General features: G+C 34.2%; 1 protein-coding gene across 11 annotated transcripts in view; it reads right to left on the minus strand.

The window, feature by feature from the left end:
* The window catches only part of ZMYM4 (zinc finger MYM-type containing 4), a 150084-nt gene that overhangs the window by 31443 nt on the left and 94283 nt on the right, over positions 1-24358 (minus strand). For 8 of the 11 annotated variants that reach the window (XM_087446305.1, XM_004425932.3, XM_087446298.1 and 5 more), the window contains 15 exons: positions 22710-23234; positions 20915-20976; positions 20398-20568; positions 13380-13464; positions 12883-13138; positions 8890-9064; positions 8570-8782; positions 5302-5452; positions 4671-4786; positions 3731-4006; positions 3407-3557; positions 2333-2505; positions 1365-1515; positions 680-820; positions 310-347 (listed from right to left, as the gene is read on the minus strand). In XM_087446305.1, coding sequence (XP_087302431.1) covers positions 310-347; positions 680-820; positions 1365-1515; positions 2333-2505; positions 3407-3557; positions 3731-4006; positions 4671-4786; positions 5302-5452; positions 8570-8782; positions 8890-9064; positions 12883-13138; positions 13380-13464; positions 20398-20568; positions 20915-20976; positions 22710-23223 — 2673 coding nt within the window. In that variant the 5' untranslated portion in view covers positions 23224-23234. The remainder of the gene's footprint in view (positions 1-309; positions 348-679; positions 821-1364; positions 1516-2332; positions 2506-3406; positions 3558-3730; positions 4007-4670; positions 4787-5301; positions 5453-8569; positions 8783-8889; positions 9065-12882; positions 13139-13379; positions 13465-20397; positions 20569-20914; positions 20977-22709; positions 23235-24358) is intronic. The other 3 variants (XM_087446308.1, XM_087446307.1, XM_087446304.1) reach the window with 2 other exon arrangements.

The raw sequence follows: 24358 nt of genomic DNA on the forward strand, positions 1-24358 counted from the left end.
TTACAGAATGCTCCAAAAACCTTTTATGCCTGAATTCTGTACAATTTACTTTAATTCTGTACAATTAAAAACAACAACTTTCAGTAATGACACAGAGATAGCAAGCATTCAAAGAAATTAAAGTACCTATAAGATCTAATTAAATAACCAGAAAATCCTGTTCCTGAACAAAGATTAAATGAGCTCATGCTATTTATTTTATATAATAAATAGAGAATAAAGGAGGGCAAATTAGCTTAGACATATTCATACTGCATAAAAATGGAAAATAAATACAGTGGCAATACCAACAAAAATAATAAAACTTACATCCCCAATGATTTTCGCTGTTACTGTTGGAACTGCACCTGACACAAATTAAAATATATATTTAGGATCTTATACAATTATTTAAACATCAGCATTAAAAGCTGATTATTGGACAATAAACACAAAGTCTTATAATAAAAACATGTATTAATTTAACTCACGGGAAGACTAGCATCTGCAATATAATATGAGAAAAAGAGATCTGGAATTTATGAAAACACTATTTAATGCCCCAGCAGCCCACAGTGAGCTACCACTCCTAATATGAACGTGTCAAACATATGAAAAGGATCACTGACAGAAAAAAGGTAGAGAACCACTGTATTCAACCTCAAAAAGGCTAGATAAATGCTTTCAAACCAAGCCATACCTTGTAAGACACTGTTAGAATTCACTGTGGGCTGAGCAGCAGGAGCACTTGCTAATGATACTACATTAGCTATAACTGGAGTTGAATCTTTTCTTAGAGATGGGGGCCCTGCTGAAGCAGCTGGCACCATGGAAATACTTGCTGATCAAAATAAACAAAAATAAGAAAACCTCATATGATTTATATGTACATACATAGAAACCAACATCTCAAGGAGATTAAACAACGCTTTCAGGTTAAAGTAAATCCTGTTGGAGCAAAGAGTCACTTCAGTATTAACTAGGTTTTTTTCTATTTTTTAATTAGCAAAACTTAAAAGTACTCTATGTACTTTCTCTTGTATAACTATGCATGTGGTATATTTTAAAAGCCTTGTGATTTAGATTCTATGTCCTTTGTTTTATTCTCAAATCCTTTTTAAGGAAGTCAATTACAAAACATTAACTGCCATTCTTCCCCACAAAGTTCTTACAGAGTTTACTTGATTCAATATGCTCAGAGAAAACAAAAAGAACTCATTTTACAGGGCCTTAATATAAGGTGTTAAACAAAAAGATTTAAATGTTAATGTCATTTGAATAGAACGATATTTACATTTCATGAAATTGACAAGCATTTAAAGTTTCCAATCTGTAGAACAGTAGTTAGTACCTGGCATTGATCAAAGACTAAAGTTTAATTTTACCTGCACTGTTTTGTGAAGGTGGGTCACACATACTTTGTTGATTACAGAACATCAAGATACAAAGCAGGTTACAGAAATGTTTCATTTCTCCTCGCCATTTCAAGGACTCACTGAGTTTACCCTGTCGCTTACAACCATCACATTTGGCCATCTGAAAAAGAAACAGAAAACAGTAAAGGAGTAAGAAACAAATTATCTATGGTCTGACAGAATAAAAGCAGGACACACATAACAAGTAAGGAAATTAACTTAGAATTTAGAGCACAAAAAATGAAGGTTAACTCTCCTAAAATGGTAAATATTTATCAATAATTTTATACTAAACATTACAAAAAAGTCACATTATAGAGACATCAATAAACAGTAATTAAAAAACACAGTGGGGGCCAACCCGGTGGCATAGCGGTTAAGTTCATGCACTCTGCTTTGGTGGCCCAGGGTTCGCCAGTTCAGATCCTGGACGTGGACCTACGCACTGCTCACCCAGCCATGCTGAGGCAGCGTCCCACATAGAGCAACTAGAAGGATATAGAATTATGACATACAACTATCTACTGGGGGATTGGGGAGAAAAATGGAAAAAAGGAGGAAGATTGCCAACATATGTTAGCTCAGGGTCAATCTTCCTCAACAACAAAAAATAGTGAAATGAAAATATCTATCTTCCTCAAAGACTTCAGAAGACAAATTCATTTTAGTTAAATACTAAATGAATAAAATTGTAATTTTAAATATTTTAATGTCTTAACATTGATATGTCTTCTACAAGGAAATTAAAAACAAAAGGAATACAACTTCAGTGACATTAAAATTTTCTTAAATCATATATTAATACTGGAGAACATAATACATTTAATACTTGAAAGTTTTAAATCATTAAAATTGCCCTTTCTACTCCACAAAAGAATAAAAGAATAGAATAATGTATGCCCTAACTTGAAAAACCCAGGAATGTGAATTACATTTACCTGATAGAACAGAACTGTATACTTGGACATGCATTCTTCACAACAGAACTCTTCCACCTTCCCCCCCAAATTATTCTGTACCAATTTGGGAGATGTCTGTAAACAATAACTGCACATTTTACAGTGATTTCCCCAGCGTTTTGCCAAGTCATGTTTATAAAGCAATTTGCAACCTAAAAAATCAGGAAAGATAAAGTTAACATCAGGGAGAAATATTAACTATCTACATCTTTCATTTAAATTATAAAGCAATTTGCAACCTAAAAAATCAGGAAAGATAAAGTTAACATCAGGGAGAAATATTAACTATCTACATCTTTCATTTAAATGCCCTAAAACAAAGTTTTCACAGTTGGGTCCTCACCAATTAGTAGATCAAGAGATCAATTCAGAGGATCAATACTATCATTTTCTTTTTTTTAAACAAAATAAGACAGGATAGAAAATATTACAGTGCATCACATTTAGTAAAAGCCAGTTTTGCTTCACGAAACTTGTTTTCTTCAGTTATGTGATAAGAGACTGGGTCACAATGTAAAACGTGTTTCTTCTTTTGTGTCGTGATCAAAAAGTTTGAAAGCCACTAGTTTAGGAGGCTAATCTTGTACAATGTAAGAATAAAACAAAACACTCTAAACATGTAAAATGGTCTTCTAAATAAAGAAGACAATCTAGCTCATATCAATTTGCATATTCAAATCATTCATATTCAGAAATGTAATGGCTATATAAAACAATAAAAGTATAATCTTAGGATGCTACCAAAATTTAAGAGTTCCCTTTAGAAATAAGTGCAAGAATTAAAAGATCCCTATCAACCCGATAACATTAAATGTTTTTCACAATACATCATCTTCTGCAATACACTTTGAGGATCTTTTCCTTCATTTTAACATCTATCTGAGATGAAGGATTAGATCAGAAAAGGGCAAACCAAGTGTAAACAAAACAAAAAGGCTTTGGTGTTATACACAAAGGATAAAATAGATAAATTTACATAGTAACAGCTTAAATCATCAACTACTTTTAAAACAACCAACATGCTCAGTAGGTAAGATAATCTTCTGTCTTTACCTTCACTACAGAACGACTTGTCAGCACCTGAGAATCGCACAGTCTCCTTTACAATTTTCTCAATTTTACAATATTCACACATTGCCATTACATTATTTATTTTCTTATATTCATCGGAACAATTCTTGCCACAGAATTGAAACATTTTACCCTGCAAAGAAATGATCATTAAGTACTAATCAAGCATTTGGTTTATCTTACGGAAATCCTTATCTTTCTTACTTTCAAAATAAATAGTGTAATTTTGAGACATGAAAAGCCATAAAGAATTTTACAGACAGACCAGTTTATACTCAAACTCTTTATCATGACCCTATACTTTACCTTATAGTCAAGAAGTTCTGGTTTTGTGGCAAAAAGACGGTTACAGTGCTGACACTTGAGTTTTACAACACTTCGTGCAAACCCAACATGTTGGGATTGGGCAGCAAGACGCTGGAGACCAGCTGCAGCAGAGCTATTGATGGAGGTGGGAGAAACAGCAGAGGTGTTACCTCCTCCTGCGGACACTGTTGAACCTGTGGGGATGCTTACAATTACTTGGCCCTGAGATAAGGGCACTACTGAAGAATTCATCCCTGTTGGTTTGTTGAACAAATTCTGGAAAAAACAAACAAACAAACAAAAAGATCAATCTAATTATTTGTTCAAACAAGTAAGGACTGAGTGCCTAGGTATGCCAGATTCATTTATGAATAGGCAAAAAAAAAAAAGCTGCCTTTGAGCAGCTTATAACTGAAGGGGGGAAGTGTCATTTATATACAAAAAAATAAAATAATTTAACTAATAATCTTCTTCAAAAATAATATCCTCCCGGGGGCCGGCCCCTTGGCGTACCGGTTAGGTGCTCACGCTCCACCGCTCGCGGCCCGCGCCGACGCACCGCTTGTCAGGCCGTGCTGTGGTGGCGTCCCATATAAAGTGGAGGAAGATGGGCACAGATGTTAGCCCAGGGCCAGTCTTCCTCAGCAAAAGGAGGAGGATTGGCATGGATGTTAGCTCAGGGCTGATCTTCCTCACAAAAAAGATAATAATAATAATAATATCCTCCCAACAGATAATCTGGGTAATAATAGTATCATTTAATTTTACAGAAGGTAATTAAATGACATGCCTCCAAAAACAGGACGAACCAAAGAACCCAAGTTTAATAGGACTGAGATAGAAATTTAGCAATCTAGGAACTAGCAAACACCTAATAAGTTTACATTACTATAGTAGGCGACAAACTGACTGGAGAAGAGGAACATTCCTGAAGCCATACCTGGAAAGCTACCACACAACTGTAGCTGCAGAAGTTGCGTATACTTCCATCTGACATGGCTAGGTGATACTGAGGGATTGCTGAGGTTTTACAACTGTTACATTGAACTTGTACACCTTAGCAAATCAAAATAAAAACTGATGAGTAATATATACAAATGTGCATATATTTATCTCATATATTTACATGAGAAAGTAAGTAAGTATTATGCAATATATGAAAATTCAAGGGCCAGGTTAAGTTGCAGCAACTGAAACTAAATCACATCACATATAGACAAAAACTAACAACATTAAAAATATTTCTTTTAATTTAACGCTGTCACAGTCTACCCTGAAACTACAAAATAAATAAATCTTGAAATAAGTCAGGTGTGGACAAAGAAAATACATTAAAGAAGCCATAGGGAATTCTTTTGGTAAGGGGGAAATGCACAAATAGGCAAGCAAGTAAACAAACAGAAAATAACCATCAAGGTAATAGGTGATACTTGATAAAACAGATCTGAAATGTTTTAAATTTGCCTTAAAAATCAACTAAATTTGAACAAAAATCTATACTATAAAAACAAAATAATAACCATAATTTTTTTCAACTATTATATTTACATAGTTTATGAAACCAATATTACCTGCAGAAGTAACCATTTTAACTCTGTAAGCAGATAAGCAATTAACAGAACAGAAAAGCTCTGTCTTTCCCAAGCTATTGGTATTTTCAATCATTTCTGCTGAGGATCTCAATGATTTGCAAAGCGCACATGGTGTAATTTTGGCTGATTTCTATTAAGAGAATAAAATAACATTCATTTTTACCAAATTACAAGTAAAAGCATAATTCTTTGAAAAGTTTAAACACTGAAATAACTGAAATATTTTAAATTTGTGGCTTTCAAACTTTTATGATAACAATCCTCAGTAAGAAATAAATTTTACAAAGTGACCTAGTACACACATAATTCTGAGGTTCTGTGTTTCTGTATTATACATGTATGTATATAAAACTGAAAAAAGCTTCATAAAATAATATATATGATAATAACATGTGATGCAATTTGATATTGTCTATTCTATTCTATTTCATTAAAAAATAATGCTGGTCACCACCCAGCAATTTTAATTTTGGGATTTATTAATTGGTTGTAACTATAGTTTAAAAAATGCTATTTTACAGGCTGGCCCAGTGGTCTAAGCAGTTAAGTGCACGCTCTTCGCTGCGGCAGCCCGGGGTTCGCCGGTTTGGATCCCGGGCACGCACCAACGCACCGCTTGTGGAGCCATGCTGTGGCGGCATCTCATATAAAGCAGAGGAAGATGGGCATGGATGTTCACCCAGGGCCAGTCTTCCTCAGCAAAAAAAGAGGAGGATTGGCAGATGTTAGCTCAGGGCCGATCTTCCTCACACACACAAAAAAGGCTATTTTAAAAAATTCCAGGGGCCAGCGGGCCAGCCTGGTGGCGCAATCGGTTAAGTGCGGGCGCTCCGCTGCAGCAGCCCGGGTTCCCCGGTTCGGATCCCGGGCACGCACTGACGCACCAACCGTTAAGCCATGTTCCATATAAAGTAGAGGAAGTTCCATATAAAGTAGAGGAAGATAGGCACGGATGTTAGCTCAGGGCCAAGCTTCCTCAGAAAAAAAAAGAGGAGGATTGGCATCAGATGTTAGCTCAGGGCTGATCTTCCTCACACACACACACAAAAAAATTCCACAACAGGGAATTCATGCTCTAACACTATCCTAAGAATTGGAAGAACCTCCCCACAAAAGGTGCTATAGAAAACCATAAGATATGAATTCAATGAAATTAATAAACTTATTAGAAAATCTGTCAAATATTCTACAATAATAATAACAAAGCACATTGTAAGCAATGAAGTGGGAGCAAACTTTTGACTATCACAGGTGTCCATACATAAACAACGGAAGAGTCTGTTATCTTAAGTTCCCACTCAATCAGAGATTCAGCAGCAAATAATGCTAAACACTATTAACATGTCATACATTCAGGATAACTTGTAAATTATACCCAGCACCCATTAAGAGATTTTAAGACCTCTATTCCCTCTTCAAGGACAAATTTGTTAGACTTGCTATTAAAACAGATACATGTTAAAGTGAGCATATCCTGCATTCTGGAATGTCTTCTACATCTCCAAACCTATTTCTCCTTTCCTCATCCATCAGGACTGCAAACACAAACTTAATTTATAAGAATTAGGTCAAGAGTTATCTCTGTGAACTTTTTGCAAATATTCTCATCTTGCCCTATCAGGTAGAACTGACCATGCTTCCTCTGTGCCCCACTGTACCCCATAATACTTCCATCATAGCATCTCTATTCAGTTATATGTCTTATCTCGCCCAGGAGACATGTAGCCCCTCAAAACAGGAATCACATCTAATGTTTATTTAATGAATTATATATAAGGAAGAAAAGAAAGTAGCAGAAATGACCATCTTCAATGTACCAGGTTCTATACTAGGTGCTTTCTCATTCTTCTTCATATAATCCTAACAAGATCCCAGTGACATAGGCAGTATAATGCCCATTTACAGATAAGAAAATGGACTCAGGGAGTTTAACTGCCTTCCCCAAGGTAAAATTCTATTTGAATAGAAAGTCTAGGAATCAAACCAAGACCTGCTTTACTTCTAAATCCAAATTCTTTCTCTACACCACAGTACATATTAATATGTGAGAAATTTAATAGGTATTGGCTAAATTAAAAATAATAAATAAGTTTAAAATTAAGATATCTCAACCTATTTCCCCTTCTCTTGTCGAATATGAACCATCTTTCAACGGACTGAACCCAAGTAACTTTTAGTACTTGATACAATATCAAAAATAAGTCTTTTGGACAAGGATAAAGTATATGAAAATATTGGAGGTTTTTTTCCCCTATGGGAGCAAAAACATGGCGTTTCTAAGGAAAGGAATAAATAGTAAAGCTAAGCCCTTTTAATGTGTTTGTATATTAACAAGAAATAAATGGAAATACTGTATAATGTTTAAAATCCCAAAATCATTGCAAAGATTTAAGAACAATTTTTTTAAAATTTCCCAATCAACATTAGTAAATTCACCAATTTTGGTAGACTGTATAAAAATTCACTATTCTAAGATAAAGAATGATCAGCAAATGCACTGAAACACAAAGGCATTGTAAAATTAAAAATGTAAAAAGTTCTTAATATTCTTTTGGGTTTATCAATTTTAAAATCTAATTTCTGATCAAAATTTACTAACAAAATTATAAATCTAGTAAAAACAAAACTGCAAGAAGACATTTGTCATACAGAATTCAACCAATTCATCCTTTACAACCCTTGTCAATTCACAAAATAATACATAACCCACATTTATTTTTTCTGTTTCAGAAGAAAAGAAGAAAGAAAACCTTTTGAGCAATTAATGGTAAGATTTTTATTTTCTAAATTGCAGTTTCAACCATATGGATCTGATTTCAAGAATACATAAGCAACTTGGACCTTACCTTGTCAAATAAAAAAGTATATATATGGAAACCAAAATATATTTCAAAGATTAGAAGGCTATACACCAAAAGGATGGGAGTGTGTATCTCTGGGAGATGCATTATTTTTCTTCTTTGTGCTTTTCTGCATTTTCAAAAACATGACTCATATTTGAAATAAAAAAGCCATATCCTAAAAACACATATTGCAAATGCATGAATAGAAATACATATTACTTACAAAACTCTATATGAGTTTTTAACACGCATTTGACAAATACTATTTATATGTAAAAAACACTAATTAAGCTAATAATAATATCTTAATATTTTTGTAACAACATTTTCATAAATAATTTCTACCAAAAATTTAGATCCTCCTGAAATGAACAAAGATATCACGATTAAACATGGTCATGTACCTGCTTATATGCTGTGACACACGTTGAACTACAAAACTTCTTAGACTGTCCCTCTATCTGAAGCATGTGGCATTGTCCAGAGCCACTGTAACAGTAACCCCCACAATTCTCACAACAGTTCATGGTGAGGTTGTTAGCAGAGCGAAACTTAGAGAAGCAGGCATCACTGCAAAGTTTATGTACCACATTCTGGTAATTAACTTCATGTCGAATCTAGAATTAAAAAATAACAACATACAAACAAGCAGAGACTATCAACAGCTGTACTTTAATCACAAACATTAGACTCCTCCTCCCAATACAGTAAAAAGATAACTTACAACAGCATTCTTCTGACACATGCTGCATTTGGTTGAAATGCTATTCGTATTTATGGTAACAACAGGTTTTCTTTTCAGTTCATATGTTGACAAACATGATTGACTACAAAAATCTTTACTTGTGGTGGTATTTTCAAACTGGGCACTGATTACATCCTTTGGATTTAAAATGTCTCTAAAAATGATAACAAAGATAAAATAAGCCATGGTGTATAATTCATTTTTTTCCTTTTTGTGAGCTAAAATAATCAAACAGAGGCAATTATATGGTAGGGAAAGGGCATTAATATTTAAGTCAGAAAACCTGGATTTTCTTGGATAAACTGATAAATTACTTTGATTTTTAAGGTCTGTTCTATAAAATGGAACTAATACATGACTTACTTTATAGAACTGTTGTGAGAATTAGTATGTTTCAAGATTAAAAGGATATCAAACAGTTATTATTCACCATCTCTAGTAGTTGGGATTAGAGGAGATTTTAATTTTCTTCTTTAGGCTCTTCCATATTTTCAAAATATTCTTTAAAAATAATATTATACTAGAAAATTTTAAAAACCACTATCTTTTAAAAGTAAAAATACATTTTGAACTACACAGTGTATATTCTAGCATGGCTATATAAAATCGAACATTTCCCTATCTAAATAATTTATTTGTAAGCCCTAGTAGCAAAGGCATGAAGATTAAAACCCTAATGATTAAGGCTCCCTACCACTCCATGCCTTATCCCACCCCCAAATCAGTCTTCCTACATAGTTGTTTATCAGATAGTTTATGTGGAAACCATTTTAAAAACCAATTTTTAAAAATACCTCGATGAAAATTTCTAAACAGTGTCTCTCTCCCATGGGTACACACTCACATAATAGTAAATAAACTGTGTTATATTCATTCCTGCATCTTAACCAGATTATACTAATGAGGACTTTTTAAAAAAGATTACAAATATCTCTGCTTCAATAAAAGATAATGCGAATCATCACAAGGAATACCTGATATTGTGCTATGCTCTAATACATAACTCCTTACTTCATCTTCTATACTTAGTAGCTTCAGACTACTCTACTTCCTGCATTTTATTTTTTGCCTTTACAGTTACTTTTCATTAGGTTTTAATGTATTTCATTTATATAAGTATTTACTGAGCAGTCATATTGAGACAGGCACTAACTAAACCCTGTGTCAAGGTGTGGTACAAGCATGCACTCAAGGAGCTCACAGTGTGTTGGGACAGACAGATAAACGATATATAAAATACCATAACAGAAGCATTCTTAAAATATAAAAGTATAATAATTTTGACACAGATATGTATAATGTACTATAGAAATAGAAATGAAGAAACAATTATTTCAGACAGTATGTGACATGAAAAGCTACCCAAAAGAAGGTGACACTTTAGCTGGACCTTAAGTAGGAGTTTCCTAGAAGGTTAAGTAGATAAGGGATGGGGAGTAGCATGGAACAAGGCAATGGAAGTATAAAAGTAGGTATTTCTCATTGCTCTCAGTATGCTTAGCGTCCAATTACATTACATCTTATTGTAGTAGATTACATTTTATGCAGAATGAGAAGGAGCAATCTTACTCCAGATAGTAAAATTCAGAGATGGCACAGACAATTCTTAAATGGTTACTTCTTTGAGTGCCATTATATCAAGAAATCTAATCTAACAGTATTAAAAATTACCTGGAGGGTAATTATCTCTTTTATGTAGGATTTGAAATAGATTTTTAAAAACATATCGTTAGGGGCTGGCCCGGTGGGGCAAGTGGTTAAGTGCCCGCGCTCCGCTGCGGCAGCCGGGGGTTCACCGGTTAGGATCCCGGGCGCGCACCGACGCACTGCTTGTTTAGCCATGCTGTGGCGGCGTCCTATATAAAGTAGAGGAAGATGGGCATGGATGTTAGCCCAGGACCAGTCTTCCTCAGCAAAAAAATCTTTTCTATCTCCACTTACTAAAATTAAATTGAAATTTTTCTTATAGGGATTGACTTACAATTTAAACCTGTTTGACTATATGGACTATCTGGGGGAAAAAATGCACGTGCCAAAATTAACCAGCTATGTGATACTGAGCAAATCTCTAACTTCTTTAAATCTAATTTCCTTACATATAAGGTACAATCAAATTCAACAATTTTATAATCAGATAAACCAGACTATCCCAAACTCTTGCCATGACTGTGTAAATAAGAGGAAAAAAGGGGAAGGAAAGGTAAAACGGTGAAAAGGAGATGAAAGAATAGTTCAGAAAGTGAAATAGAGCACAAGGAAAACCAGAACGATTAGTGGTTGAGGACTGAGCAACAAGAGAAAAAGGTATGCTGTAAAATGAGAAAACGGGAAAAGACAGACAGAAAATGCAGAAGAAAAAGCCGAGGCGATAAGGCAGGTAAGGAGTCCCTGAGTGAAGAACAGAAAGGGGTGAATGGAAAAGAACAAAGGATAAGAAAAGGGTACCAGAGTAAGTGAATGAAGAAGCAGAACAGTTGAGAGTCAAGGAATGACAGGTTGAAAAAATGGAAAATTTATGAACAAGACCAAACATAACAAAAGAAGAAAACGTAATCTTAGAGAATAATTGAATTTCATAAAATCAAGACAGCGATAAAATATGACACATAGGTAAAAATGACCTATCTCCAGATAATGCTAGGCAAATACTAGAGACCAAAGGGATATAATAAAATTAGATGAAAAGAATCACATGTACGGACAAGAATTTAAAAACACAGAAAGAGGGCACACATTTTAAAACTTCTGTGAGTTTTCTATGGTCATTTTGAAATCCACTGATAAACCTTTGAAAGAAGTATCTATGACTATTATTATGAAAGGAGAAATACCTCTGAAATTTTAGAAAGTGCTGATCCCTAAAGTAAGAATTAAATAATGAAGTATAAAAAGAAGTTATGTGAAATTATTTCATGGCAAAATAGACAACAGAAAAAAAAAACCTATAAAAATTATAATTTTCATGTTGATTTAATCTTAGAATCTGATGATGAATATACCAGAATATAGAAATTAGACATATGGCATGTAAGCACTCATTTTTAAAAGCATCTTTCATAAAACAAACAGTATAAAGAAGTCGATTATTGCTAAATTAAACTTGAAACATGAAAGGATGTGCATATAACTAACTTCTAGAAAAACTTCTAACTACATTCAAATTTCTTTTAAGTCTCTTATCTATATGCCTTTTTCCAACTGAACCAGAAGAGGGAGCATCTTTTCCCCTTGCCAGACAGAGAAAGGGCACAATCCATGGAAGGAACTAAACACAAATATCTAAACTTATAAACCAGGGGTTTGAGTAGTTTAATAATAGAGGTCAAAGTGTTTCAGAACAAGAGCATTATCCATCTTTTTCTGGACTTAGTTTCTAACAACCACCCTCCAAAATTAGCCAAAATTAGTTCATATTCCTCAAATACATCAGGATGACCTTATTACTAATTCTGTAATCCTTGTATTGACATGTCTAAGGTTATATTTTTTTTGTTAAACACTGAAATGGAACATCTGAGGTACTTAAGAGATATTGTGAAGATAAAAATATATATACTAGAATCCTTTTAAAGTTAAAAAGTATTAAATGAATTCCAATTACATAATAGGAAACATAACTTTAAATATTTGTTGGATTTAAGTATTTATTACCTAGAGTTACAAGATAAAATATTGTGGTCTACCCCTAAATGGTGTAGTTCTTGTTTTATAAAGCATCTCAACTAACAAGAATACAAAGGTTGGTTTCAAAAACATCTCTTAATATACAAAAGGCACATTATTAAAGTTAAAAGAAAGCTGAGCACCTAGCATCCAGAAAGACTGAAAGCAGCAACAGCATGTTGGTACAAAATAATCTGATATTTCTCAAAAAACATGGAAATGTAGAAAATTAAACAATACGCAGATAAGAACAAAGTATCTTAAAAGAAAGGAAATCAACAAAGAAGATAATTTAGAATTCTGCTATACTTTGAGCAACTTGAACAAGTTTTCTTGGTGGGAGGAGGCAGTGGGCGGGCAGGTGGAACTGTATATCCAGTGAGGCACAGTGTGGAGCAGAAGAGCTGAGTGGACCCTTTCCTCTGATAAGCAGTTTGCCCCTTCTGGAGGATTTTTTTACAACCAGAACAGGAAACTCGAACAGCTGTGGCTGGAACTGAAGGAAGCATTTTATTCATGCCAGATGATGCCAGTGAAGGCTGAAAGCCAGTAGTCAACTGTGGAGCTTAAAAAAAAAATTGAAAGAAAAAATGTTTTACTTTTTACCATGAATTTTAAGTGTGCATCCTTTCTTTCTCTTCTAGAACTAGTCTTGAAACCCAACACTAATTATGCAATATACAATTAAAGTTATTCTAAATGGGCAGAGAGAACTGCCTAGTTTACTAATACAAGTAGATACTTCCTCTCACTCATACTGGTCAGAATAAATAAACATGATTAATTTATTCAGTTCTTTTTCTTACCAAGAGGACTGCCACTGACTGAAAACACAGCACTAATTTTCAGTTCCCCCTCTTGAGTTTTTTGCTGTTGGCCATGACTATACTCCTTTAAAAAAGAAAACAAATAAATAAATATGTAGAGAAAATAAATACAATGTATCTTTAAAAACCCAGACGTTCAAGACATTTTACTATGGCTACATAGGGGTGGAAAATATTTACTACATTAACACTAATAAGAAATTATAGCAAGCAAACTATCATTACAATAAGGGTATAATATGTTTGTATATGCTGAGAGAGTAAGAGGCATAAAATGAAAGTTAGCTATCTAATTAGCCTGTAGCACTACTAGATATTTACAAATAATTTTTTAAAATTCTTAATATTATTACAGTAGTTTAAGTTGCTATTTATCTATTATAAAAGTAATACACACTCACTATACAAAATTTAGACAAGTAGAAATAAGAAAAAAATTCTAATCACATTTCCATAACCCCAAAACAACCACTGTTATTCTTTTGGTATATGTCTTTCCAGTCTTTTCCCCTCTTGTATTCAGAGGTTTTATTTCTCTATACAGTTGTAATTATACTGAATGTACCATTCTTATAAAATGATTTTTTGATCACTGAATCAATTGAACATTTGCATATTATTACATATTACTCCAAAATAATTTCTAGTGGCTAAATATCAGTGTTTTGTAACTTGGAGTCCAAGAATTCCTGAGGTCTACTGATGTACTCTAGGGAGTCTGAGAACTCTAAAAGAATATAAACTGTCCTTATTTCAGTGGTTTTTTTTTTTTAGTGAATGTAAACATATTTGAGTCCTGAATAACCACATATAACTGAGTTATACTATAAGTTTTCAGTGCTGTTTTTTGCTTTTATTTGCTGTTATTTGCTTTTATTATTGCATTGTGAAACCCCTAAGTGGTAGATTTAACTTTTAATTCATTGTTTATTACACTGAAACTTACAAAACACAGCAAGACCTCTAGACTTCTTACTGTTGGAGTTCTCAGGCTACTCCATCATACTCTCTTTTTGGTGGTGAGAAGTGTCTGTACATTAGTCAAGTTTAAGAAATACTGATAGATATTATTTAATAGACATATCAGATTACACAGGGGTAATACTGGGGTGAGGTAAGAGAGGCACTTGCCTCAGGCATAAAATTAAGGCATCAAAAATCTCAGTAATCAAGATAAATAATACTTTAATGCAATTTTTAAAAATCAAAAATGCAAAACTCTATGACAAACAATATACCAAAACTTTAAATGAATAAAGACAGGATCAGTATTACTGATTTTTCCCTTGGCCTCAGTCTGCAATTTGATGGCCATTACAAGGCATTGAGATTTAGAACCACAACCCAATGTTGGTCCATTTGTTTCCACACATTTGCTATTATCAGTAATGCCATGATGAACATCTTTGTGAATACACATACTCGCATAGTTGGGATTATCTCCTATGGAAAAGATCCTTAAAGTGGAATTACTAGGTAAAAAGGTACATAGTAAAAGTTCTTGACACACAATGACAGATTGTTTAAAAAAAACTTCTTAATTATATTTATTCTAGCAATTTGTGAAAAAAGTCATTTAAAAGTCTTTTCCCACTGTTGTTTCATTTTGCAATTCTTTTTTTAATATCCACTTACAAAAAAGCATTATAATGTAACAATATTAACTCTCTGTAGCATCTGTTATCAACATTTCCTCAATATGTACTTTGAATTCATTTTTATGTACTGAAGTTTCCATTTTTATGCCAAAAATCTGACAGTTTTTACCTCTGTGATTCCTTCCATTTCTTACAACATTCTACCTCTACAACAAAATACTAAGAAAGTGGTTTCATTGTTTATAATACAGTCCTTTAATCAGAGGTCAGCAAACTTTATCTGCAAAGGGCCAGATACTAAATATTTTCTACTCTGCAGGCCATACTATCACAACTACTCAACTCTGCCCTAGTAGAGCAAAAGCACCCATAGTTATGTAAATGAATGAAGGTGGCAATGATCCAATAAAACTTTATTTACAAAAACAGTGAGCAGAAAAACAAAAATAAAACAGAAATACAGAGGGCAGGCTGAATTTGGTGTGCTGCTGCTAATTTGCCAACTCCTGCTTTAATCTGTCTGAGATTTATTCATTTTGATATACAATGGGCATTTTTCTTTATCTTTCTCTGAATAGCTGGTGAAATCTTTCCATTCACCATTAACATATCAAATTCATTAAAAACTGTCTCTTTTGTGGCAATCTACTCTATATCATTATCAGCCTGACTAATCATATGATATCACACCATCCTAATGAAAATAATTGTGGGATGTTTAACCATTTAATAGAGTTTGCCACTATCAACCTCTCTATTTTTTAGAACCTATGTGTAACACGTGCATGTTTGCATGCCTATGTATTCTTCTTCAAAACATCAGAACCTATTGATATTTTCATCAGAATTGAATCAAAATTATATCTTAATTTAGGAATAACTGACATCTTATACATTTTTTAAAAAGTCTCTCCATTCATTCAAGTTGTCTTTTATCTGATATAAGAACTTTTTAGTCGCTTTGCTGTAAGGCATAGCATATCTTTTCACCACATTATCTAACTGGGAAACAAATGATTTACAGAAATATTTCTATCTTTTATATAACTAAAATTCAACTAGCTACTCCACTAAACTTTCATGAATTCTATTAATTCTCACCAGCAAACGATGATAATTTTGTCTCCCCTTTTCCATTATTTCTTCTAATTTCTTTAACATGTATTAGGTTGAAAATCCAACAAGAGTTAAATAATAAGGCTGACATCAGTATTTTGTGTTCTTTTAGTAATTATTAACAGGTTTCCATCATTTTACTTTTAAATTCAATGATTGTTATTGATCTGAAGTAGGTATTTCCTTACCATGATCAAGAGAGTATCTATTGTAAGAAATGCATAATGAATTACATGAGATGTCTTCTGGCATCGATACATCTATATAGTCTCACTGGCATACTTGAATGGCCTCCAGTCAGCTCTCTTACTGTCTGTGACAGTGATTCCAAACTTCTGATACATCCCTGAAGCCTCAAGTACATATTACTTACATAATATAGTAAAATAAAGCATACATCTTAAGTACTCTGCTTGTACACCCCACAATGCCTTCAAGGCAGAATCATGTTTGTTAGTATCCCCCCAACAATGACAAATTTTATAAATATTTAATAACAAATCAATGACTAATAACTTGAGAAGCAAAAAGCTGATGACCCAAAATCTTTCAGAAGCAGAAAAACAGGTGTCAAAACAAAATTTAAGAAATCCTTTACCAATACCTTTACCTTCTTTGTTTATTATAAAGGAAGGTCCATATCAGTATTTTAAAAATGAAGAACCCAGTTCCTATAGCCAAGTTAACTTGGCATGGCTAAAAACAAGCCCCAATATTTAATAACTGCATTCTATTTTCCAAGACTGTATGACCCACTACTGTGACAATTAATTAATTTGCTTTCCCATCCTAATCTATTTACTTCAATGAGAGATTACAGATTAGCTCCCCTTTTATCACGAGCAAAAAGAAAAGAAAAAATTCATGATTCAGTAATATTTACTAATTTCCAGCTTTTAGAACCTATAGAAAAAGGGAAAAGGGAAAAACAAAGTCTCTGGCTCTTTAAAGTTTCTATTTTAAAACCTTCTCTAGGTATTTTTTTAAATTCAACAACTTTTATTTATAGAAATTTGGTAGACTAATAATAACATAACCTTGATTATGGCCCTAGATGGGCTCTTTCCTGACCATGCGGCCTTGAGTAATTAACCTCCATGAACTTCAGCTCCCTCATCTACAAATGGAGTTAATATCATCTACTCTGGCCTTCTTATATAGGAGGATGAAACAACACAGTACACATAAAAGCATCTGAAACTGTAAAAACACTACAAAAAATATTATAGTAACATGCAACAGAATTTGAATGAAGAAACTGGGAAGCCAAATGATGTTATGCTAGTAACAGAGGCAGGAGGATGACAACTGGCGAACCCAGAAAATCATAACTGAAGAAATAATCTAGAGCAAATGAGTAGAAGTAGTTAAATATATATACATACATTTCAGCACATTAGTGATTTAAATGGGAAGGTAAAGAAATTAAGACCAAAATGAATTATGTAAAAAGGAGAATTAGGAAGTGAGCTGAAAGCAAATCTACAAGTTACGCAAAGAGAAAAGCCAAGGGAGTTTTGACAAGGTGCAATGAGCTAAAGCTATAATCTTCTTAAACCATGAGAAAATTACTACTACTAATTGATGGTCAAAAGTAAAGGCTGACCACAACTGTTAAATCTATCAGTATTTTATGAGAGTTAGGTTATAGTACTGTTGTAGAGACTAAGAAAATAAAACGTTGGAACTCCCTTTTCCAGTCTGTGGGAAATGAATAAGCGTGATAAAGCATTAGACATTATTGAACAGCAAGGAATACAGACTTCCAGCGGTCACAGGGGAGAAATACCTAAAAGAACAGGACAAGAAAGGAGAGAGAAGGAGAAGAGGAGAGGAAGGGGGAAGGGAGGCGAGAGGAGGGGAAGGGGAGGAAAAAGGAAAGAAAGAACCAGGTATTTATAGTTTAACATGAAGCCCCATGAGGGATTTCTAGAAGAATTATCAGCTGTCTGATCCTACAGGATTGGTATAGCTGATAACAGAGAGGACTTCTCAGAGAAAACCTAGCTTCACCCACTCACACCCTAGGACTGCCTTATTGTGGGATAAGGGTAAAAAATGCTTCTGGACCTTATGCCCAGGACCTACACACAGCCCTGCTTAGTTCTCAAGAGTCCAATCAATCAGATGGTGAGCCTTTGGGGAAGGCTCTTCCCCATAATCATTACAAAACTTCATATTCGCCATTTTATAACCCAGTATTACTTTGAATAGTGTATAAAACTGTAGGTGTTTCTGTGTCCTAACAGTTCCATCCTATTGGCATTCTCCAGCCACTGGAAGCTCTGATTGTTTTCAAAACAGTAATACAAATAACCCTTCCTGAGGCCATCTTCCCCCAATGTATTTGGTCTTTGCTATAACTACCTTTTCATCCCAAGGAAAGTGTCACTGCGTCATGTACGGAGAACAAGTGATGCCTTTGGTATCCTGCCAGCATTATGATTTCTTATGATTCCCATGTCCACACTGTGGCATGTAAAAAGACAGGAGATCTGCCCTGTATACAGACATGGTTGTGATCTTCTGAGCCACATACTGCCCCATGAACTTTTCCTAGGTGTCAGGACATTTCTTTACCCCCAATTTGAATACCAAGATCTCCATTTTGCCTGCTTCAGTTAACATGCTTTCAATCTACCATCTATTCAAATATTTTCATATTCCTTCTCTATCATTTCCTTCTTTGTAGCCACCACACTCATACCTATCCAACTCCTACAGTTTTATCATCTCTACCCTACACAGCTACCTTCCACCGGGCACCATGGAATTCTCGCTTAACTGAATATTGATCTGACTCATATAAATCACCTACATCTATAAATCACCTATTTTGGGCTGGCCCCGTGGCTTAGCGGTTGAGTGCACGTGCTCCGCTGCTGGCGGCCCGGGTTCGGATCCCGGGCGCGCACCGACACACCGCTTCTCCGGCCATGCTGAGGTCATGTCCCACGTACAGCAACTAGAAGGATGTGCAGCTATGACGTACACCTATCTACCAGGTCTTTGGGGGGAAAAATAAATAAAATTATAAATCACCTATTTTTCCATCTCCTTACTCTAAAACAGTGGTTCTCAATAGCAGATGTTTGCCCCTCAGGGGACATTTGGCAATGTCTGGAGACACTGGTGGAGTGGGAGGGAGAGGGGGGTGCTACTGGCATCTAGTAAGTAGAGGCCAAGGTTGCTGTTAAACATCCTACAATGCACAGAATAGCCCCTCACAACAAAGAATTATCTGATCCAAGATGTCAACAGTGTCGAGGTTGATAAACCCTGCCCAGAGACATCTGAATGAAAAAAATCTCTTCCACAGAAATCTCACATTCTCAACTCTCCTAATATGATAGAAAGATATAGAAAGGTAAGCTTTCTCCAGATCAAATGTCATTTCAGAGAAACAGCTAATTAATGCTATTTTTTACTTCTCAGCTTCTGAATTCATGCTATCTGTATGAAACACAGACCACCCTTAAATAATTGCTACCTTTGTGTACTCATCCTTTGGATCCCTTTCCTACATTCCAAAATGATTACAGCACCTGATATAACTTTTTTCTTCCATTCCAACCACTGCAATGTCATTAACTGCATGGATAACTTTGCTGACTTCCAGACTTCACAGTTACAGGATCTCTATGACTTTTACCTCCAGAGCAACCTTGAAATAGCAGAGCTCTATCCTTACACTTATTACTCAAATTTGGAATCCTTTATCATCCATCAAAGCCTCTGTTACCATCTACACACTAATCCAATGAACTGGTTCTTCAATCAGTTAACCCTTCCAAAGATAACTTGTCCATTAATCCCTCCTGAAAAACACTTAAATCCATACAAAGCCTGTACTTTATTAGCAGTAACTACAAAAAGCTTATTATCTTATATAAACTCAAGCACACTATAAACTCATAAATCACCATAAAACTTCAGCCATGTCTACTGAATCAATCTCAAATCCTTGAAGACTCACACTTTCCCTAATCCTGCACTGAAATTGTAAAAAATCACAGAACAGTGGTATTAAGGAACAAAGTGAATTAAAAGCCTTAATTACAAGTCAGGAAAAGTTTCATATAACTCTTGGTGACTCCTCAACTTTATTCTCACAAGATAATTCAAAATCCCTCAATCTTCATCTACACAGGGTGAGTACACAGGGTGAGTCTCCTCACCCTGTCAACAAACTACTTTACGTCTCAATCAAGAACTTCCTCTCTCAAATGAATAACTCATGTGTGGAACAAAAAGAAGGGGGGAAAAAAAGGCGAAATGTTTACTTGAGCATTGTCAGGTTCATCTTTAATTTTGTCTAGTAGTCCCTGCTGTGGTGCCATTGCTTTGTCATACTCATCATCCAAAGGTTCTTCTTTAATTCTAATATTTGATGCAAAGGAATTCCCCAGTTCCGAACCAATGGATTCTTTATTGGCAAATGGATAGCTGGAATCCTAAAACACAATATAAAGGATTAATAAATATTCAGATTTAAAAATTATTCCTCTTCAGGTTTAACACCCAAAGAAAAGCTATTGGAAATGAAGAACTCTATGGACATTCATTAGAGTCCCTAGGCCTAAAAGCAAATGTGATATATGTCTAAATATCAAATACAAATGAAGAATCTAAGAGCTGAGAGTTCTTAGGACATCTCCAAAGATGTCCTTAACCAAATAATAAAGTAAATAAAAATCAGCACTCCACCTAACACATAGAGTCACAGTTTAGAAAATGACATAAAGAAAACTTTGACACTTGCCACAGTTACAGCAATCTACATACACACTGAAAACTTACCCTAAAGTTTGTTTCTGGGGTTTGTGGTAAATGGGTATGTAATGTTTCTTCAACTTGATTAGCTATTGAAAGAAAAAAAAAAAAAAAAAAAAAAAAACACATGTATATGAATAACAAATATTATAAAGAGTGACCTAAAAAGCTATCATTTGATAACCACCTCTCTTTTCCAACAAAGATGTTCATTAGAGTGAAATGGGTCCCAAAAAATACCCAAAAGTTAGTTTCACTCAAAACAAACAATCTGGCCCCACCTAACTTTTAGCCTCACCTCACACTTTTCCTTGCTCAACCTAAATAAAGTGGTTACTTTATTTACTATGCTCTGAAAATTACTTGTATTTGTTCTTCCTCATTTCTGCTTACATCATTCCAAGTCCCCTCTATTTATCCTAATCTTTATGGTCTTCCTGACTCAGCTCAGTTCGAAATTCACCTCTCCTCTATAAGAGAGGACCTCACCTCTCCTCTATAAAACCTTCCCTGTCCACTGAGTTAAAAATCATCTCTCTTCTAAGAATACCCCAAACAGACTGTTTCAGTTATTTGAAAGAAATCTTCTTATACTGCCTTATGACAAACTCTTCTACCACTGTCTGTAATTATAAATTAAGTCTTATGCTATTCAACTGGTCACTGACACTCCTACTACTTGTCTTGTCTTTTCCCTTCCACTTCTTAACATTATGTCTCCTGAGAATAAGTACCCTCATAATTTATCCCCATAGGGATATTGAAAATATATATTTAATAATATACATTGAAAAATATAGTATACCCTTGTACAGCCTTGTACATAATGGATACTTAAATTAATTGTTCTTTTGAACAATACTGATTTGTTCTTTCTACCATATTTTTCCTAGCATTGTCAAAAGAAATATAAGGGTTGGTATATTACACCCTGCTTTCCTTCACATCTACTGAACATTTATTGACATATTACTATTTTCACTGCATCAGGTTAGGTCTCAAAAATACAAAGATGAATAAGATACCATCTGGCCCTCAATAAACTCCTATCTTAGTAAGCAAGGCAAAACAAATAGAAAATTATAATACTGTATGATAAGTACTGTAAATAATGATGTATGAACAAAATGCTATGGAAATATAGATAAGGAAACAATTTATTCATGATGTAGAGAGGTTAGGGATGACTACAGAGTAGAAGAGGTTTATGAGTTAGGCACTGTTGGATAAGAAGTACTTTTGCAGGCATATATACAAAGAGAGAAAATGACATGCAGGCAAATGGAACAGCAGGAGGAAAAGGAGGCAGAGAAATATGAAAATACATAATATATTCAAGAATGAAACTGGAGATAAAGTATAGGGTATACTGGTCAAAGAGGCTCAAGAAGAGCCTCAAGAAATTTCTAAAACATAAAATAGAAATGTTATCAAAATGAAAAACCCTCCCTATTTGGACTAATTGGTGGGACAGCAGTTTGAATTAGTGCTTACAGCACAAAGAAGTTAATCCAACTTCAGGTTCCAATGTTCAACCAAAGAAAATGAACAGGTGATTCGAGTATCTTGCCTTCTCATCAAAATATTGCAACCAGGGGAGGGAGAAATGAGGTTTAGAGCTATTTTTCAACCATTTATACCATTACCAAAAGTTACTGGGAGAAATTCAGTCACTCTGCAAAGAACAAGGATAAAAGAAAAATGACAAGCTTACAATGAATTTAACTGTTCATACTTCGCTTAGTATCAGAAGTAATAAAAGCTATATTATCAGTACGTTGTTATTTATTGTGTTTTATGGCTCTATTCCAACAATTATTACCTGCTTTATCAAAAAAACTGCTTTTCAACCTTGAATCCAACTCTTTATGGGGTTTATCCAACCGTTTTTCACGTTCATGATAAGTTAGGTCTCTATTTTTCTCCTTTCCAGAAAATGTCTCTTTGCTGTTTTCTCTCACTAGACTAAAATCTTTCCGTATTGATTTAAAGACAGAAACCTGATCAAACTGTTTAGGAAAGTCTTTTTTTAATTTATTTTGAATCTGTATTTCATTTTCATTGTCTGATTCATGCTGTGTGACTCTTCTCTCTACTTCCAAGCTATCATCAGTATGAACTGAAGAAACAAGATTGTCCTTTGAACTAAAATCCTGTTCATCCTCATTGTCACTACCAACGACTGGAATTCCTGCAAGATCCCCAGAGTTCAAAAAATAATCATCTTCATCCAGCAATGAATTTTCAGATCCTGTTTGATTCGGCATTCCATAAGAGATGCTGTCAAGGGTAGGAGTTAAGTTGTGGTCTATATCTTCAGACATTTCTGTATCCATGATACCACCACCTTAAAAAGTAAAATACTGTTTAGACAAATGATAGTGCTAAAGATGACCACATTAATAAGGCCTGTCTGGTATTTAACCAAATATATATTTTTTTCTTTTCAAACAGAATATAGATAATAGTACCACAGTATTCAACTAGCACTTATTGATATAGGTGTGACAGATACGACTATCCCTATCTGACAGATAGGGAAACAGGGACCTAAAGCTTGAGAAACTATTTTAGGTTAGAAAAGAAGACAATGTGATATAGAAAAAAGAGTACCAACTTCAGAATCAGACAGCTCTGTGTTGGAATCACAGCTTGATCACTAAAAATCTATGTGATCCTGAGAAGTAAACTTTCAGGTTTCTTTATCTGTAAAACAGTATAATACTCACCTTGGAGATTAACTTGTGGTGAGGATTAATGATAGTATGTATAAACGGCCTACTAACATAGTGACTGATACGTAGAAGTGAATATAAAAGTGATAATTATTGTAGTGATTATTCTGGGGAGCTGAAATTAGAACCCAGGTCTCTGGTCTGAGTCCCAATTTCTCCGTACTAACTCTAATAAACACTTAATAGCAGTTAATGTTTACAATGGTAAATATTTAAACATAAAAATAAAATTTATCCAAGCTGGAATAAATTAAAAAACTGTTTACTATTCAAAACTACATGCTCAAGTCTCGCCCATTCCAAAACAAAAAAATCTCTCAGCCCTGTATTTTTTTTCTCCTGCCCTCATTCACCTTTCCTTCACAGTCAAACTTCTAAAAAAAAGTCTACATTGGTTTGTTTCTACTTCATCTCCCAATCATTAATCCTTTGAACTTAATGCAATCTGGTTCCCAATTTCTAATTGGAACTGCTTTCACTAAGATCATCAATATCTCCTAATGGTCAAATCCAATTGATTTTTTCAATCCTTACGTGGCATATCCCTCCACGTAAAATTCTTTTGGTTTCTTTGACACTATATTTCTTCCTACCTTTCTAATAAGTATATTGATTTATTTCATACTCCTCTTCCTCTGTTTATGTGCTCAATATTCCAGTTCTCTTCTCATTTTATACACCCAGACTATTTTATTCACCACCATAGCCTTGACTTTTGCTGTTGACTTCCTAAGCA

The sequence above is a fragment of the Ceratotherium simum genome, chromosome 22 (genome assembly GCF_057802395.1).
Source record: "Ceratotherium simum simum isolate JZ-2026a chromosome 22, ASM5780239v1, whole genome shotgun sequence".
In the NCBI taxonomy this organism is placed as follows: Eukaryota; Metazoa; Chordata; class Mammalia; order Perissodactyla; family Rhinocerotidae; genus Ceratotherium; species Ceratotherium simum.